The sequence below is a fragment of the Ixodes scapularis genome, unplaced genomic scaffold, assembly GCF_016920785.2.
Source record: "Ixodes scapularis isolate PalLabHiFi unplaced genomic scaffold, ASM1692078v2 PGA_scaffold4__175_contigs__length_147842914, whole genome shotgun sequence".
Taxonomy (NCBI): domain Eukaryota; kingdom Metazoa; phylum Arthropoda; class Arachnida; order Ixodida; family Ixodidae; genus Ixodes; species Ixodes scapularis.
In genome coordinates this window covers 84,459,119-84,476,305 of record NW_024609879.1, presented here as the reverse complement: position 1 = coordinate 84,476,305, position 17,187 = coordinate 84,459,119, and the positions used below count along the sequence as shown (strand labels likewise).

The 17,187-nt window shown below is 44.3% G+C and overlaps 1 protein-coding gene across 2 annotated transcripts; it reads right to left on the bottom strand.

Moving 5' to 3' along the window:
* Positions 1-2,213: 2,213 nt before the first annotated feature.
* Positions 2,214-16,432, bottom strand: LOC8039681 (zinc finger protein 90-like). Of its 2 annotated transcripts, none has more exons than XM_042293767.1 (4): positions 16,319-16,432; positions 14,954-15,050; positions 12,507-12,600; positions 2,214-2,951 (listed from the first exon to the last, which is right to left on the bottom strand). In XM_042293767.1, the coding sequence occupies exons 1-4, from the start codon at positions 16,345-16,347 to the stop codon at positions 2,554-2,556; spliced, it is 618 nt and encodes a 205-aa protein (XP_042149701.1). In that variant the 5' UTR covers positions 16,348-16,432; the 3' UTR covers positions 2,214-2,553. The 2 variants fall into 2 exon arrangements, with proteins under 2 accessions (XP_042149701.1, XP_029850838.1); XM_029994978.4 differs by having other exon boundaries at positions 12,540-12,600.
* Positions 16,433-17,187: the final 755 nt, after the last annotated feature.

Genomic DNA, 17,187 nt, shown 5'->3' with positions numbered 1-17,187 from the left:
GGAGAAGGGTGGATTTCGGACTTCTAGCTTGACAAAGATCAACGTCATGGGTGCTCTTTGCCCATCTCGCCCCGTAGCGCCCAGTTGGTAATTAAACGTACAGTTTAATTACGAAATTTCTATTGCTGTAACCGCCGTCATACTAGAACAAAAACAGCTTAAATTGTTGAGTTAGTTTAAAACATTTTCATTATTTCCTAGTTCTGACTTGATTGCAATACCAAGCTCAAATTTCAGATTTTACCAGAAGAGCACTTCGTTTTTCTCTTGTACGGCCTTATTAAGAACGATTTCAACTCAAATCGTGCAAGAAAAGACGATGGGTCCTCAGAAAATTCTTAAAAATTATGTGTGTTGGCGGAAAATGTTTGACTAGAACAAACCTGCAAATTAAAACTACAGAATGTTTTTTCTTGAGTTTTGAATGAGTAACACATTTTTGAGTCTCGCAATGTTTAGATTCTTGTTCTTTTTTTTTCACAATCATAATTTTTTTATTGTTTTAAAGCTTTGTCTAGAAGAGTTAAAATTTTCTAGAAGTGTTTTTTTATGAAATAAAAATGCTTGAATTTTGCACCTTTGACAATTATGGGCCAAGTTTGCATCAAACAAGTTTTCAATGTACAATTACTAAAAGCATAAGAAACACATCAAATGAAAGCTGGTATCTAAACCAGCTTTCATTGTAGAGTTTATATACAAGAAACAGCACTGTAAACTTGAGAAGAAAAGCTACAAGTCCAAAATTCAATGTCTATTTAAAATGTTTTATATGTAAAGCTTTCTGTGTGCTCTTAAATATGCAATACATTTTTTTACATATATGGTTTTGTTATATTAGGCAGTGCATTTGGAAAGCAGACATATTTGTTCTTCCATTTTAGGATGAAAAGATATGGGCTGTTGCTACTTTTACGTAATTATTATATATATGCTTGAAACGTCATTGATAGCTCGAGGTCTAGTAGGTCACTGCGAGCTCAACGGAGCCAGAAGAATCTACCTTCCTTGGTCGAGGGAGTGCCTGCACTCGCTTCAGCACATGCTCACGCATTTTCACGCCAGAAAAATGGTCCATTGGACAAAGTGCAATTGCTTACTGCGAGAGATGTTGAATTTTCCTTTCGCGTTTTCAGGTTTCTCTGGAACCATGCAGTGCATGGCACTAGGTAAAATGTAGTGTGCAAGCTCGTACTCAAAGTAAAAAATATGCTCTACCGTAGAGTGCATAGACACAAACAAAATGACAGTGTCAGCATATGATGCACGCCAAGGACGTCAGGTTAGAAATCACACTGCGCTCACAAAGTTGCTCATCTACAGCACGAACCAGTGTCGTCATGCTTCAAAGACAGACCAACCTATCCGCTATCCAAACATTCAAAGTCTAATTTCCTATGTTTTGATCACCTTTATGGTGTTTTTGTTTTTTTTGTTTTTTTCTCTCTTTCTTTTCACCACATTTACCGTAAAATTCTGTGGAAGCAACCACTTCGTTCAAGCGCCCATTATTAACGTGCTCCAAAGTTGGGAATTCTCCAAATTAAACGTTGAGCACCCAATTTGACCAGACAAGCGCTCATGTCTAGATAGACACAGTTTTCAGTGAAGCTGCAGTGGGTGCTCCCCCGGTATTCTACGGTACATAGATGTGCTCATATATATACACTTTTTATGCAACATATTATTTTTCGTTTTTACGTTCCAATATACTGGAACTGTCAAAAAATTGGAAAATTTATACTTTCTAAACTTGTTCATCTCTCTTGCCTCAAGCACAACGCTAGAAACTTGATCTCGTAATTAAGTGGTTCTAAATTTTTCGGTTCTGGGGACCACTGATCTGCTTTGAATGACTACCGAGAAGCCCCGTCAATATCAGGATTGCGAAAAGAGGCAATACAGAGGTCTACAAACTTTAAACAGTAACAAATATGTACTGGTACTACAAGGTTCCAATCAGAGGCCTGCATTGAAGCGTGCCTCAGACAATCTAAAATAGAAATTAGGCAGGGAAATCACTTTATTTGGGGAGACGATTAAAAACATTTGTGCTCAACTGGCTGTCACATGCAATGGTTCTAGGTCCCACCAGCTGCCACGCATAGAACGACAAGGAACATAACACAGACGGTCTGACAGACATTCACATATTTGGGGACTTCATGATAGGCTGCGAACGCCCACAGGACTAAGCGTGCTGTTAGGGCTGGTTCACACACAACTGCTTATGACCGTGTCTTAAAACCTCTTTAGCAGTGGAACAATTTAAGTTTCCGTATATTTTCTTTTTGTTTTTACATCTTTCTTACTCTTTTAGTTTGAAAAACTTTTGACTATGCTAGAAGTCACCATTTCTCATTTGATCTCGCAAATGTCACCAAACTTTGCTCTAGTCAAACGCAGTTCCAGGACCACGTCACAGATAGTGCCAGTCTGTTCTCTAGTAGTAAGGGGTCACGAGAACTCGACCCTAAGAGAACACAAGCGCGTGATTGTGCCTTCAGAGAACCGTGCTGAACCAGGTGGACCCGCATCTAACTCATTCCCGCACTACCGGCAGGCGGGGAGACCGCCCCCCAGGTGCGTCCTCCTGTGCCTCGTCAGGTGAGTCGAGGTCCGGAACCCTTTCCCGCAGACATCGCACTCGTAGGGCCTCTCATCCGTGTGAATCCTCTCGTGGGCCGTCAGGTCGCTGCTTTGCGCAAACGCCTTCCCGCAGAACCGGCAGGGGTATGGCTTCTCACCCGTGTGCGTCCTTTCGTGAACAATAATGCTCGCCGAGTAGTCGGTGGTGTAGGGGCAGAAGCGACACCGGCGCTTGCCCTCTTTCGCCTGGGCAGTCGCCGTCCTGCAGAACTCGCCAGTGGGGTTCCAGGTGAGGAAAGGACTGCTTGGGTCGTGCCGGTTGACGATATCGCCTGCTGGATGACTGGACGTCCCTGCTGGTTCTGTTGTCGGCAAAAGCATGCAAATGTCACGCATTAGAACTGCTCTTTTTGCTACTGCTGCTGTTAGAAAATGCTGCCTGAAATGCATCTTTGTCTGGTGCGTTAAGTGTCCTATACAACCCGTGCATCAAAAGTGGTCCCGAAGAGGCAACAATAATGTCACGCGAGCCGGTCTGTCATGCTGTCCGATGTCACGATCCAGGTCCTCGGTCAAATAGGTTCCAATAAAAGGTACAGGCAAATGCAAGCATTTACGTCGTCGCAGCGTTCCAACTCATGACTTCTGAAGCTCCCATGAACTAACTGTCTGGCTGCAGAACAGGCTGCAGTAAAACAAGCCATTTACCACGTACACCTCCACTGCCAGGATAACGGCACGCAACAGCATGACAGGAGCACATCATCCAGTAAAAATCGAGAGACCACAAGTGAAACGAACTAAACAGACCAGTCCGAGATGCATCTTAGACAGCATCCGTCAGTTGGCGCAGTGTCTTTGTGCTCATTTACTTGGAACCCTATAGTCGGTTACAAGTCAAGAAGGTAGGAGAAGCTCCATCCACAAGCGTGATGCGCCTGTTTCAAATCTCTCCGCAGTCGAAAGAAGAGTTCACTGGAAACACTCCTTGTTCCGCTTCAATGGATTCCAACTTGTCGCCGATCCCACTTTTTAAGAAAGCGACCTTTGCATTTATCAGAGAGGGAACCGAGCCCCTGAAAGCAGCCTTTGTATCCATCGGGGGGAAGCTAATCCCCGAAAGTCTATTTGTTTCCGTCGGTGGGGGAGAACTCTAATCTCCCTCTCGTGCCTTCCACAATGCTAAGTCAAAGTCGAAAGATAAAGCAAATATGTACAGAAAGGCAAGCCCTTCCTCGCGCGTTCGCCGCGACGTCACGGAAACGGTGGGACGCTATTGGATGTGGAGGCGGAGGGATATCTTATTCCCTTTGAGGGGCATTTGCCGCTACCTTCTTAACCTGTAACTGACTATAGTTATACAGAGGCAAGATATGTACTACGGGGAGCAACCATGACTAACCGTTTTGTGTTTTTGTTCAATTAAATTTTTGTTTCAGGATTGCTCATTCTCATACTTGTCTAGCCTGAAGTAAATATCTAACTCAGCCCACCTGTTTTACTTTATACATTAGTTTTACTACATATAAAGCAAATCTGTAAACAATATTAAATAGAGAAAGATTTACCAATTTGCATTATGTATCAAACTTGTGTAATGTAACCCCATACAGAAATTTAATTAAAATTTTTATCCAGCTCGGACCACCTTTTTTCTTCTTCTTTACCCTGCCACACAAGGATTGTTAAAAAGATGCTGAACCAAAACTTGGAGCTCACAAAACAAGGCTGGAGTGATAACGCAGGATGCTCCAAAACCCAAAAACATCACTCATACGGCGATATCTCTAATGGTGGGCCGTATGTTGGGAAAAGAAGCATGCGAACGAACACGGCCGACGAGACATGTCACGTCATGAATCCCATTCCCTCTCTTTTCTTTTTGCTTCATCCCTTCAAGCAGGTGAACCGAAGCGAGGAGGAGAAAAGTAAGGCCTCTTTCCCTGATTCTCAACTGTTCCAGGAGGATTCTGACATCATCCTCGCTTGATTGCACCCTCCTTTTCCAAAAAATACGGTCATCATTTGAGATATTGATGTAAGAGTGATGTCGTAGAGTTCGTAGCATCCCATTCAATGCTTCTGCGGCCTTATTTTGCGAAATTTTAATATCGGTTCAGCATCCTTTTAAGAAACACTGCCCCCCACCAAAAAAAAATATTTTATTTGCCAGATGATTTATTATGGTGTCAGAAGACAGCCCTATCAATATTTTGTTGCAGTGCCACATATATTTTCAATAAAGCCAAAAAAAACTCAACTGCCTGAAACTGAAACAAGAGCACGAAAACTCATGATCGGAAATCAGAAGGCTGCACTCGACCACAATTTGTTTATGCGCATCTTCAGCGTGTGAAGCAGACAATGATGACGATGAATGTGTGCGCTGTTTGCCGTGCAACTGTTTTGCACATATATCTCTTCCACTCGATGTTCTGCGCTTGAAGGTCGATAAGCCGGTACCACGAACGACAGTTTTGAAGCAGCGGCCCCACATCCGTCACAACATTGATCTGCCGTGCACCGCCATCGTGTCGTCCATCCCGCAGTGCGTCGCCATTTTGAGAATGACGTGTACCTGTACTTACTGCGTTAACTTCCTGTGATCTCTGCAACATTTCTTGTTTTTTTTTTATAATCAACGTATTTGCAGTTTTTTGGAGGCCACAAAAATGAGGTTCGTAATATTTTCTATCCCTAATATTGAATTTGTGCCTCAGATGACCCACGACTTTAAACAGATTGGTACACATAGTTTGAACGCCAGTGACCAAGTAAAAAAAGATTGAGTGCGACTGGAACCGGCCAATTCTCGACCGGCCGTTTTCGGACGGAACGAAAACTACTTTTGAGCCGCAAATTATGTTCTGCGTAGTTGGACTCTTATACATGCCTTGCACTGATGTCACATTATCCCATTCGCAAGACCAGGGAAGAGAGTGAAAATCTGCTTTTGCACGAATTTTGAGAGACAGGTTAATTTTCTAGACGGAGAGCAGCGACGTCTGGGCAAGTCGGGGACACACAAGAGTCCCAGTGAGAAGCGAGTTCCTCCTTCCCCTCTTCTCTGGTCGTGGCTGGAGAGCCGATGGGATGACGTCAGGTGCAAGGCACGTATAAGTTGTGTTAAAATAAAAACCTGGCTAGCATAAATATCCTGTCATTGTCCCTAAACGGTAACTCCGCTCCATTCCAAAAATTTTGAGCTTACATGTGATTCCGTTTTCCAAAGCACTACCAAAAAGCCCTACGTCCTTAGATTTGCGAAATGTGGAATATGTCAACTCTTAGTTTAAACATCAGCAGATACCGAAACCAAAACCTTGGTTGTGACAAACAACATTGGTCTTGTGCCGTTAGCTACATCCACGTCACGAAGAACCACGTGGTCCAAAAGGTCACGTGATCCTCTACACAACGGCAGGCGAACGTTGAGAAAATAGCAAGTGTCGTCTGCTCCGCACTTTTTGCCAGTGTAGTGCGCTACAACCATTAATGTAGGAAGCTTCTGGAGGCAGCATGATGCCACCTGAAGCAAAGTCGGGGGAGGCTACCGGCTTGAAGGGACACGCCTTCAACGATGACCAAAGCCCCTTGCCAAAACCAAAAGACACTACTGGACAGGACGGAGAGCCGATTTGGTGCCAACAGCTCTTTTGGGTATTCTTGGGGGCATTTCTCTACTTTTGACTTAACTTGGGATTGTCTCGTACTGCTGGCCTGCACGACGTCTGCACCACTGCAACCCCAGCTTGCGCTTCTTTTCCAAAAAAAAAAGTACATTTGCTCAAAAGCCTATTTCGTAGGCTTTGTAGAAGCTAAGGTATAATAAACAACACATGTACGAGCGTGCCACGGCCCCAATTTCCACTGAAACAAACGAACTGTAACAGAGTCGACCGCGCAGTGCTCGTCCTCACGATTACGTTGACGCAGTAGAGCTTAGTAACGACCACCGCAAAGCTTACGAAGCTCTGCTGTGCGAGGTGCCAAATTATTGTTCTTCTTAGACGCCACAATGGTGCGTCACTAAAAGTTTGGTGACAGCCAAGCTTTCAACAGGAAGGGACCTTCCATATTACGTGGTCATAATTTTTTGGCAATGAAGCCGGCTGTGCGCGCTCATGCCCTTGCGGGGGCACCAATTACAGCTGCGTACTCGCACTCCTATTTTTTTTTCTTTTTCGAAATGCCACAAAATGTTGTTTCGGAATATACACCAACTGATGTTTACAAACAAACCGGAGCGCCCCTAGCGGACGTCACCGGCGCCGCGCATGCGCAGTGGATGGTGGGCAAGAAGCCCGCCGTCGCCCATAAACAAACCATTGAATTGCGTTGTTGTCGGCGTCGGTGGGAGTCCCCGTGCTCTTTTTCGCGTTGGAATTGTTGATTCTACGTCCTCCTAGCAATGTCTGACTACTTGAGCGGCTTCAGCAAAACTATCGAGGCAAAACTTTGCGTGAATAATGTGACTTGCGGCGATTCATTTTACGTGGACGCCGCAGAATGGGCGCTAAAGCCCGACTCCCACGTCGAGATTCTGCTCGCTATTTTCAGTCGGGACGTCGCTCGGACTGCAAAAGCGTGGACCGTAGCTGAGATGGGGGACATCGATACTGAAAACCTCAAGTAGAATCGGGCATTACAAGTCGGTGATGGCCACTGGTAACAATGATCAACAACTTCTTGTATCTGTTTACACTTAGCCGACTTACCCCAACCAACCTTCAAAAGTGTTTTGAGGCCTGCACTTAGTTATTATCGCAATTACCGGGTCAATGTTTGGTTAACGAGCCGCTGTCGTTTGAACGAACTGACGACAAAAAGCAGCCAAGTTTGAAAGAGCAGACGACAGTTGGAACGCACGCGCAATAGAGTACGGGCAAGAAGCAACGCGTCCCGCGTCAACAAACCATTCGAATGTCACGTTGTCGGCGTCTGTGTGAGTCTGCATACTCTTTTTCGCGTTGGAGTTGTCGATTCTACGTCCTCATCGCAATGTCTTATCACTTTAATCGCCTGAGCGAAATCATCAAGGCTCGTTACACCGCTAAACTTTGCGTAAATAATTTGACGTGCGGCGATTCATTCGCGTGAACGGCGCATAATAGACGCCAAAACCATGATGAGACTCTTCTAGCTATTTTCGGTCGCGACGACCCTCGTGCTGCAAAAGTGTAGAAGGTAGCGGCGATGTTCGACGTCGATACTGAAAATCGGAAGCGGGAACAGACAAAGCGTAACAAGTAGGTGATGGCCACCGGTACCAATGATCAACATCTTGTATCTACTGCTTACACCGAGCCTACTCAAGTCTTTTGAGGCCTGCAATTACTTCTTATAGCGATCACCGGGTCAAAGTTTGGTCTACGGGCCGCTTTTGTTTGAACGAGCAGAAGACAAAAAGCAGACAACTTTGAAAGAGCAGACGAAAGTTTGAACGATCAGGCGGCCGTGTGAATTTGAAGACGCACTGAATCCGTGGGTGGTCCGGACAACTTGGGGGTTTTCTCTCGGTCATGTTGGAACAAAGCAAATACATCTGGCGACTACAAGTTGTGGCCCGCACACGCAATCGTACTTCGACAGCGTCAGGTTTGCCCTTTTCACGGCTGCTATCGACGTTCTCGGACGAACGGAGGGTGCAAAAACACATGAAAACTGATCTTCAAACCTTCCCAGACTCTCTTTGTAAAGCCCCCATCGCAGCATTTTGACGAGAAGGCAGGTTTTTTGTCTTGTTTCTTCCAAAGGAACACAGGAATGCATGTCTGGCACGGCGACTTCTGCCCACCGCCCCAGACCGGAAGTGCGTCCGGCGCGCCACCACCGCGGCGTGACGTAGGAGAGTTGAGTTGGTGTATAGGCCAGCCTGCGCATCCCCAGTGGGCGGGTTGTAATCTCGATCGGGGTGCCCGCAATTTGACGCGGGCTTACTGCCACGGAGGCGCTGCGTAACCGAGGTCTCGATTGCACGTCACAAGATCCCCAGGTATGACATTCGGAGGTCTCGCACATAAACACCCAAATTTACATTTATTTTTTCCGGAAATGGTCGAGTATTCACACCTTCTTTCTACAGGCATGACACACATGTACTTGTACACTGGGAAACGCCAGGAACATAGTGCGACCGACGCGGTGGTCGTTTGACCGTGCATGCGTCTTCTGCTGTAGTATCCTGAATTGTGTACCTTTATGAAGCTGTACCGCAGACTACATGTTTGTTGTCAATGGCGAAATAGTCAGCAGAAATTATCCATGCCGCTATAAGTAAGCTCTAATGCACATTTGTTTGGTTTCCTAGCAGAACTAATATTTTCATGCGTGTTTCTCTAGATAGCTGGTCATCGCAAATTAGGTAGTGTCATGAACATAAGCAATCAGAACAGATCATTGTCCTGCGATTTAACGACCACGGCTTCCCGCAGTTCCACCGGCACCGGATGCCCGTCTATACATCCAGATGCGCACCGTCGCGTGAAAACTTGTGAAAGACAACTCCGAAGCTGGTCAACTGGTCGTTCGAGCAGGCAGCTATGCAACATTGTGAGCCTATGAATCTTTGGTCAGGCATCGCAGCTAGGCGTCGGAGGTGTGGCTTGCCTTTGTATCGTAAACAAAACATTGTTCTCATCCTGCAACAGAGGCGAGACAAAACAGACCGCTCCCAGCTCCGAGAAACATGCAGGGCAGCGTAAACTAGCGCATCCGTGTTACGGTGATCACGTGGACACCGTTAAGCCAACACCGAGAGGAGAAATTCTTGACGTCATCGTTCAATTTTTTCTTAAGAAGTAAAAACTAACAAAAATGTGGGAATGACGTAGACATCACTCAGACCTACAGGCTCAATGTTAGCTGATACGTCGCACGCTAGAGTGTGACTTGGCTCGTTTGAATGTTTGCTGGCCAAATTATTAAATATATAGACAGAAGTAAATCGTAATATTTGACATGTTGTCTTCCTACATCATACTGAAGAAGGCTGCATAGTTTTCTAAATATCAAACATGGACCGGCGTTGCCCTGTAAAGCGACATTGACAGGGCATTTATGCTCGCCAAGGTTTTTACTTGTACATGACACGTGAGAGCCCAACTACCCAAAATACAATTTGCAGCTCGTAATTCATTTTGTTTTTGCCCAAAAACCGCCGATCAAGAACAGGCCAGTTTGAGTCACGCTCACTCTTTTCTCTGTGGTCACGGGCCATTTTCTATGGTTTAGACACACCAATATAATCGAGGTCACGGGTCACCGAAAGTACACACTCAATATTAAAAATAGAAAAAATATGATACCCATATTTTGTGGCTCCTAAGAAACTGCAACTATGTTAACTGAAAAAAAAAAAAAAAATGTGCGCAGAGAACCGGACGCTCTGAGCATTTTCAACATGGCGTCGTATCGCGGGCTAGATGGCTGATCGAAGCGGACAAAGCGATGGTGGCGGACGACGGGCATGGGATCTCTACTCCAGAACTGTTGTTAACGGTACCGGCGAATCTGTCTAGCTTCAAAAGAGAAATGGTTCACCGATCAAAACAATTAGGATTCATTCCGTATGACACGCCCGACCACCAAACCGATTTGCACGAAAAGGACGCCGAGCCATCGTCCTTCTCGTGGCTGAAGACATTGCTCGTGTTATGAACACAAATTGGTGAGAGCTTAAAAAACGTGCAAGCATCAAGCTGGAAGTGCTTGATGTTTGCGCATTTTCGTCTGCTTCACACCAGAAAAACAAAAAACAAAAGAAAATGCAGTTATTAAAAATATATGTGACGCTGTAGCAAAATATTGATTGGGTGATCTTCCGACATATTAAATCGGCTGGCAAAAGGAGAAAAAAATTGAAGGGGTGTGAGTATTTTTAAAGGGGCACTGACAGGTCAAAGTCCTTTTGTTTTATTATCTGAAACGATGCAAAACAATGTATGGACATTACCCTCAAATTTCTAAGCTTGGGAACTCGGTATTTGTGAAGTAAAAAAAAAAAACAATTTCCAAAAGGCGAATTTGAAGTTACCACGCTATCTGCGCCAGTGCAGTGACGTCAACAAATGAGTCGTCTAGCTCACACCAGCTCGGAGCACGGGGAGCGAAAGCTCGCGCTGCAGAACCCAAGGATTTTGGGTTCAATTCCCACCCCTGCTCGTTTCGATCTGGATGAGCATCGTACCGGCGTGCGGTCGTGTACAACTACTGCGTGTTGCATGTTAAAGACCCCAGGCTAGCGGTTGTACTGCACTGGCTAAATTTCTCATCTACAGCTGGGAGACTCGTCGCCCGTTGAGGCAGACAAAGTTCTAGGCTGTATGGACATACAAACAGCCCAATTTTGTTTTTGAGTCGTACTACAACTCGAGCTTCTCTCACGCCTCCGAACCGCCCCGACCGGAAGTGTCTCGCTCACCCATATCCTGCGATCAACTGCGCTTCTCCGTGCATGTTCACTTTTGAGTTTGAAGTTCCTTTTAGAACCCTTTCAGCGATCTCAAATTCTTTGAACCAGTGTGAGGTCGAAAAGAATGTACAGCGGACTTTTGCGAGCGACGTGAGAGGCCACGTCGGACCAGTTCTGCGTGAAAGGTTGTCCCGGTGGAGTCACAACTGAAACTAAGGTGCACAAACTCCAAACCCAGTTGTTTGGACCATTTTGACGATTCCTTTTTCAAAGTCTGAGAGGTCGTCGGGCACCAAAAAGAGAACATTGTCCGATTCCCCGATCATCCTCAGTGCTACATGTGCCGAGCACCGCCATGTTTTCCGAAGGAGGATAAAAAGTCAGGAGGCGACATCACTTCCGGACTCCGATTTTCAGTATTTCAAGAAGGGCTGTAGTGCGTATGAATGCCGTTATTAAATATTATAAAAATATTGCTTACGAAGCTTCTAAAAAAATGTCAGAAATAAAAAGGCGCGTGCACGCATGGGGTCATCTGTTTTTGCATTGCAGTATTTTATTGCGTGTTTATGACTACAGCTAGCATTGTTTTAGACAACAAAAAAAAACGACCTTTGGGGTGTCAGTGCCCCTTTAAGGCTTAGAAGTTTGGTGCGGCATTATGACCAATACATGTTCAAGAGAAACTAGTATGTCGAATGTCTCGTGATTTATTTTTTCTGCCAATTTCCTGCTCCAAACTTTCTTTTTAGACATCATTTATATTTAGCCTGGAGCACCTGCATAAACACAAAACCCCACTTTGCTTAAAGTACACAGAAGTGACTGCAGTTCATGCTTCCAGAGGATATTGAAACGGTCTGTGTAGCATCACAATGAAAACAACAGGCCACTGATGAGACAATGCAAGGAATCTGAGCAAGAGACCAAAGCAGGGACGGAACAATTGGAACAATAGCAACAGGAAAATCAAGAACATTCTTCCTATACAAACAAACCTGTCACATCATCATGTAGCTTTGACCACGAGCAGCTGCTTAAACACGTGGTACTCAATGGAAGCCAAAAGCTCAAACCATTGACTAAAGTTGCTCAATCTGTCCAGAGTACTGGATTTCATAGCATCTGCTAGAACTAAAGAATCAAGCCAATCCAGCTTCCTGGCTTTTGATGCCAGGAGGAAGCCTAAAAGATAAACAAACTGAATTTAAAGGGCTTAAAACAGATGGTGGGATCGTAGGTGATAGCCTGAAGAATGCCAGCCGATAGGTCAGTAAAGAATCAGCCTCGATCTGATCGAGGCTGATACTCCCCTCGCCATTCGAGGTCGAAAGCAGTACTGTGATGCAGTTCTAAATCGAAGCTTGGCTGTTTCAGTACAGTGGAAAGGTTGAGTGGCTCTAGCATCACTCACACCCCACAAAATGCATCCAGCACCACTTTCAACAGTCAACAAGTCAACAACGGCAGTTTAAAAACTGAACGGCTCAGTCACAACATGCACTTTTCCTCGGAGATGCAATTAGTGAGCTTGGACCATGCAATTCTTGTAGGTCCCGATATTCCTCCAGCTGAGCTGTGCCGTCGTCGATCTTCGTCTGGGAAGAAAAATTTCACCATTGAACATGAGAAATTCAATTGTCTTCATTGTGATGGAATTACAACAAAGCAACGTATTGAACAAAAAAGCAGGATCTTCTTTTGCCAAAAACCTTGGCCCCCGTACCGCATCCAAATTATGTACAGGAGTGTAATTTCAAGTTGCTCGAAGGAACTGCGAAATTTTATTGTGAAAGATAAATAATGAAAAGACATAAGTCTGACGACCTTACCTCCTCCTAGAGAAGATATCCCAGGTGCAGCCCGTTGATAAAACTAAAGATATCTGAACAGTAAGAAGAGGTGCAGAAAAATGGCAGCAAGAAGCTACCAGACACCACAACAGAGGAGTAAGGCAATAGGTAGATGGGGTGGTTGGTACATTTCAAGAATACTAATGTAACAAAGAATATGGAGAGAAAAGGTGACAGATTTATCTCGTGTGTGTGCATACTTTGGCCCTTTAATATTGTACGGCAGTAGATTGCGGCTTTTATATTGTGGGATAAAACAAACAATAGGTGAGTACAGTCAAATCTCGATATAACGCATTTCATCACACTCGTGAAAATCGTTCGTTATTCTGAAATATTGTTATTGTGAAAAACTCGTAAATTGTAATTAAATCTGAGCAAAAATAACATACCTTTGCAATAGGAATATCAAAACGCTTGGTTTCATCGAAAAAAAAAATAATAGATAAAATGCTAGATCTGATTCAACATTACATATTTATTAAAAGAAAAGGTCCAGCACAAACGCTACAGGAAGAACGACCCGACGTTGATGGTGATGCTCGCACCGCTCACGCGATTGAACACAGCACACACAGCACAGTTAATGAAAAAATCCTCAATCTTCTTCTGGTTAGCGCAGCACAAACGCCGCAAGACAAGCGATTCAATGTCGTCCACCTTCCTGTGGACAGCCTCGGTCACATTGTCACACCTTCCAAGGAACATGTGCAACCTACTGATGCGGAACAGCCCGCCTGAAGGAGAGGAACGCAAAGTTAGGCGGTTCGGCCTAGTGCGCATTTGTTTCCCCGAGTCAATCTTTGATGATGATGATGGTTGGTACATGGTTGGGCATCTGGGGAGCCGGCAAGAGGCCAAAATGCGCGTGTTGCTGTAACTTCAAAGTATTTTTGGTAACCACAATCGCTTTCAAAGGTTTTTTTTTGTTGTTTTTTGTTTTGCTTTTATATACAAATTTGCAAAACTGAGGAGTTGTTTACATACAAGAGCATTTAAATTATGTGCGTTATCCTGAATTATTTTGTATTTTGAAATTCGTAGTACTGAAATATTTTTGCATTGAAACTAATAGACATTTGGAAAAGGATTTTTAAAATGTTTCTAAATTTAAAAAAGTTTTCTATAATGGCATTTGCAATAAAAAGATTTGACTGTATTTGGATGTTGGCTTGAAATTGTTGGGACAGAACAACAGCTCAGAGGATCTCTTGCAACCGAGTACGACCGAGAGAGACGAGACTTGTTAAAACCTCTTAAAATTTCTTAGGACGAGAGAACACACTGGCACGCTGGCGCCATCTATACGGTGACCCTGGAACTGCCTTTCACAAGAGCGAAGGTTTTACAGGATTTCCGAGGTCAAATGTGCGTAACACCTTTAGGAAAGGCTCGTTTATAACTTTGACAAAAGTTTTTCGAGCCAAGAAAGAAAGGATAATGCGCGAGAGAAATAGAAAATATGCCAGACTGCCAAGTTTACACCGCTACCCAATAGATGGCGCCAGCGTGTCCTCTCGTTGTAAGAGGTTTTAAGGAGCCCAGTTTTAAGAGCTTGCAAGAGTATGAACATGCTTTTTGAAGAGCAACATTTTAAGAACACTATGAAACCAAGGCATCAACTTGAACCAGATGAACAATGAAGAAATGTGATCTTGCTCGATTAACATGCTTAGAAAGAGCTGCACCCGTTTTCACCTCAAGAACCGTAGCAAAAAGTCCAGCTCCTCGTGAGCATTACTAATTTCCTCGTTTATGTGTACAATTCAGATATATTTAGGTGCATTTTAGATTAGATATATGTTATCTTATCAAGACCTACACATACCAAAAGCCTTGCTGCTTCTTTTTTTCAACAACCAAATCTTGTAAAAACTTGTTGGCGCGGCGTATGAACAACGCGCAAAACTTTTTTTTTTCTTAAGGTGAAAACGAGTACAGGCAGAATTTTGCGTCATGCTCTAACATTTTCTTGCACGCAGCCTTTTCTATAGACCGACACGCTGCTTACAAACAAGCCCACATTTTTCCACACAAGCTGTGGGCACTGCGCATACACAGAAACCGAACTCGAGTGAAGTAAAGCGTTTGCACGTACGCAGTGCCGTCGACAGCGCCACCGCAGCTGCGTGACGTCAGTGCTGCCTGTTGGTCTATACTTACGACCTCTTGACCAGGATGCTCCCAGCAAGTGCCTTTGAGAAAAGGCAGCCATAAGGCAGTGCAGAAACTCTACCCTTTCTTCATGTAGTGCGGGCAGCATATCGCGCAACACTGTCTACGCTGGTAGCCCCAGTGTTGGCTGCATATATGCAAGCAAATTTGGCAACAACATGCGAGTTTGACTTGACACGAGTTATCTGCACGGTTTTCTGTGCTGAGCCTAACAATTGCAACATAGGAATTTGGACAATAATGTTAAAATTATGTATTCCTCTGCAAATTGCACGAGGGAATGTTGTTAGAGGTTGCATCTTACTGGTTTCCAGCAGTTATTCATACGCTTTCACTACGAACGACTGAGTTGAGTTTGATACCACCAGAACTTCCAGGCAAGAGAAAAATGTCCTTCCCAGTAGATTGTAGTTCAGTGATTTTTAATTATATTTGGAGAAAGCTGTTTGTCACTCAAACAGCAAAAGTAGTTACTTTACTGATCTCAGTAGGAAAGTGAAGATAACCTCTTTTTTCTCGTTGTCACTTTAAGTTATATTTTTAAAGCTTAGCAATGAAAATATCCAACTCCAATCAGTCGACAGCCGACGCCAGTGTACCTTTTTTTGTTTTCTTGTCATTCCTTGAGGCTTAATTGCTCTCTTTATTAGTAAAAAAAACTAACAAGAAATAAAAAATGAAAGAAAACGCTAGGGTGTCGACGATCATTTTCCTAAAAAGAATTAGCTGGAATAAACGTACACGCACAACCCTTGGCACTCCCCTCCTCTTCCTCCTCCTCCCCCCTCCCCCTTTCCTCTCTCTCTTGGCTCCTCCCACCTCCGATCACCGGCAGACCAGCGACATCAATAACGCACTTTCGAGAAACCACATAAAATGCGGCACCCGGAAAAAGCGTCGATCCCCACTCCTGCCCGTTTTCGACCAGGATGAGCATCGTGTCGGCGTGCGGTCGTGTATCACTACTGCATGGCGCACGACAACAGGCTAGTGGTTGTACTTCAGTGGCTATCATCTAGAGCTAAGAGACTAACTTCCGGCTATCTAAACATAGAACACAATGATTATTATATGACTAACAAAGCGGCAAAACCCGCTTGAAAAGGCGGTCGTGTTCTAAAGATGTGTAATTAGTAACTTTAATTTATATTGCCTTTAAGTGAGAGCACTGGAATAACACTTCGCCACCAGAGCAAGCAGAAACCCACACCAGTGATGAGCAAACCTGCTTGGTTCGCCAGGTTACGTCAAGATCATGCGTTCGAGACTAATCCAGGATCCTACTCACGTACTCACGATCGCTGAGATGCCAATCATTTCCTTTCTTAAGCTCAAGAAATTCCCAGAACTTGATCAACAGGCAGGAACGAAGGCATTTTGGATGATAACCGTAATCGTTTAAACCGCCATTACTGGATTGGATGGTTTCTTGACGCGGGCAAAGTCGATTGTAATCCAGCTCAAGACAGCTTGAATGAATTTCGGTTTTGTTTGTAACGACTAATGTGCAGTTTGTATGATAATTATTTAAAATGCTGGTTATTTAAAAAAAAAATTAATTTAAAAAAGTCCAAGCGTCATAACAATTTTAACTTTGAAGGTTTTTTTCTTTTTTTTTTTTTTTCTTATGATCCAAGAGAGACATTTGAGGAGAGAGTTCGTGCATGGTTCTTTTGCTAGAGCACTATATCACTATATCTCTCGTGCTCTAGTTCTTGCATGGTTCGTGCTCAAACTATACTCCGCGACAACTTTTCTTGGCAATGCAGTGGAAGGTACGTCCCGCGTCCCCTCTCCCATTTTGAGTGTGCGCGGGCTCTCCTCCTCTCCCCGGAAATGGATCCGAGGAGGAGAGCCTGCGTACACTCGAAATGGGAGAGGGAACGCGGGCCTGTACCTTCCACTGCATTGCCAAGAAAAGCTGTCGCTTTAAAGTATAGAGCTTAAACCTCAAAGCTTTTTATCTTTATGACAGTAGTCTTTGCTAGAAGTGTCGCGAACCGGCCGAGGTTCGAGTTCGACCAGGTTCGACTTTTTCGAACTTTTAGTTTAAAATCGACGAACCTTGTATTGAGGTTCAACTCGTGTGCGCATGCACGACAGGCTGGCCAGTTGGCTTCGGGTTGAATGGTGATGGCTAAGGGATGAATCAAAGGC

Bases quoted from the DNA above. Each gene is read 5' to 3' on its own strand.
- LOC8039681 (XM_042293767.1), bottom strand. From the start codon at position 16,347: ATGATTGGCATCTCAGCGATCGTGAGTAC. The intron at 12,601-14,953 runs GTACGTGCAAAC...TTTTCTTCCCAG, and splicing joins GGCGCTGTCGACGGCACTGC to ACGAAGATCGACGACGGCAC. The intron at 2,952-12,506 runs GTGCATGTTGTG...TGCCGACAACAG, and splicing joins AATTGCATCTCCGAGGAAAA to AACCAGCAGGGACGTCCAGT.